At 36.2% G+C, this 2,417-nt stretch overlaps 1 protein-coding gene across 1 annotated transcript; it reads right to left on the bottom strand.

The window, feature by feature from the left end:
- Positions 1-4: 4 nt before the first annotated feature.
- LOC111377341 (fructose-bisphosphate aldolase, cytoplasmic isozyme-like) lies at positions 5-2,319 on the bottom strand (the record flags this gene model as incomplete). The annotated part of the gene is made up of 3 exons (XM_023000419.1): positions 2,100-2,319; positions 544-771; positions 5-381 (listed from the first exon to the last, which is right to left on the bottom strand). Coding segments are annotated over exons 1-3 (633 nt in total), but the record flags the coding sequence as incomplete, so codon positions are not given.
- Between the last annotated feature and the right edge of the window lie 98 nt (positions 2,320-2,417).

The following is a 2,417-nucleotide window of genomic DNA, read 5'->3' on the forward strand; positions in this document are numbered from 1 at the left end:
TTAGTGCCTTGTAGACGGCAGCAAGAACGCGCTCAGTTACATCAGCAGATTTGTTGATGTCATGGGGTCCATCAATGAGGATTTCAGGCTCAACAATAGGTACCAGACCATTCTCCTGGCAGATGATGGCATAACGGGCTAGACCATTAGCATTTTCATTGATAGCTAGCTGTGATGGTTCATTGGGACCAATCTTGAGCACAGCTCTCCATTTAGCAAACCGGGCACCTGCAGCATAATATTGCTGGCAGCGCTGGGCAAGGCCATCTAGACCTTGAGTGGTGGTCTCACCATTAGTACCAGCAAGCTCAACGGTACCCTTGTCAACCTTAATTCCGGGGAGAACACCACCCTCTTTCAAGACATCGACAAAGGGTTTACCTGCAAGTTACAAACAACGATATTTGAGTAGTATTGGCCCATTGGGATTTGTTTTCAATTATGCCATATCATGTACTTTTGGCACTTGGACATAAGAGCCCAGCATATAATAGTATATTATTAAATAATCAACACTAAAATGAAAATATCCTAACTGTATACCTGTAGCAGTCTTCTGATAGAGAGTTTCCTCAAAGAGGATAACTCCACTGAGGTATTGAAGGGCACCTGGAGTTGTAAATAGAAGTTCACGAAGAGCCCTCCTGTTTGTCTCGACATTCTCAACATTGACGCTGGCTAGACGCTTGCCAATTGTGCCGGTAGACTCATCAGCAGCAAGAATACCCTTCCCGGGGGTACCAATGTATGCAGCATTGGCAATAAGTTCATCTACAGAAAGGGAATGAATTGAAGTGTAGCAGAAAACGTTATATGCCATGCATAAAGAACCAAAAATAAAATGTGACCATGAATAATACAAAATGATTGCACAAAAAAATGGCCAGGCACTAATATATGTATTCTCACTCTTTTTTCAGATAAATATCCCCCGACATGATGTGGTACAACTGTCACAATATTTTACATATATATAAAATTCCTCCTCAATCTCAATATATCAGCAAAGCATATATCAGATATGTAATCACCATGATGATCCACTAACCAAAAACATATTCCTAGAACATCAAAACCAAAGAGGATGAGAACTATTAAAAGATCTTTTGGACGAACAAACGAGAGAGAGAGAGAGAGAGAGAGTAGAATTTAATTCTTTTAGATAAATTATTTAAAAATATTTCCAGTTTACTCCATAGAGAATCAGATCTTTTGGACGAACAAACGAGAGAGAGAGAGAGAGAGAGAGAGAGAGAGAGAGAGAGTAGAATTTAATTCTTTTAGATAAATTATTTAAAAATATTTCCAGTTTACTCCATAGAGAATAATTTCAAAACGATCGATCTTTGGAATTTAAGTGGGGGATCAGAATTTGATCGTAACTCTTCATTATTTCTAATGCAAAGCTAATAAAATTAATTGCTACCATCCAAAAGAATTGGTTCAAACAACAAGCTCAGTATTTAATTTCCTATCACTATCCATTCCCTATCTAATTCAAAGACGTGAATTTTATTTAATTTTTTATTCTGGATAAGTTGCTTGCTCTCTAGAAATTTCCAAGCACTAAGCCTACTTGAAGATGACTCTGTAATCCGGTGAAAGGAATCATCGAAAGATTCGAAGCTTAAGCATTTTTGTTCACTTAGCTTATTTTTCAATAATCAGTTATTAAAATATAATCTAATATTTGCATAGAAATCCGAATTGAATATCATCATCCAAAGCGCACAAACACAGAGATATCCAAACAATGAAAATATAGACTGAGCCACTTAGAACTAAATTCAGTAATAGAAAATTCTTGTCATGTATATACAACAAGCTTCAGAACTAGTTCTTCTATATTCATTTAAATATTCTCAAACAGGTTAGAACACCATCTAATCCTTAATCAGAGCAAACATCACAAGGAAAAAAATCTCTACAACAATATAACTATACCCCCACAAAGTTTCCAGATCTAAATATCAAACAAAGGGGAGAAAAGGACCAAGATGCAAGAAAAAAATTCACTTTAAACAGCTAGATGACATTTCTAAGACAAATAAAATACTTAATAGGCCAAGAAAACAAAATTTAAGCGAGAAATAGTTTACCAGCGTATTTTCCCTTGAAGCAAGACATGATTATTATGTGTTTGAAGGGAAGAATAGGCAGAAAATCAGTGTTTTTCAAGAAACTGGAACTATGGGAACGACGATGACACTGGTTTGGGGTCTATACAGAGGATATGGCGGTTGGGGAATATATGTCATCGCATTATCTCGACCCTTCCTTCGAATAACCCGTGCATTGTGCCAACTTTGGTGATTATTACATTTTTGGCCCTCTAACTTTAGGCAAATTCTATTGCCCACGACAGTATTTGTTTGATTCATTTTAATTACATCAAAGATTCATAATTTATTTTTTTT

The sequence above is a fragment of the Olea europaea genome, unplaced genomic scaffold (assembly GCF_002742605.1).
Source record: "Olea europaea var. sylvestris unplaced genomic scaffold, O_europaea_v1 scaffold16405, whole genome shotgun sequence".
Taxonomy (NCBI): Eukaryota; Viridiplantae; Streptophyta; class Magnoliopsida; order Lamiales; family Oleaceae; genus Olea; species Olea europaea.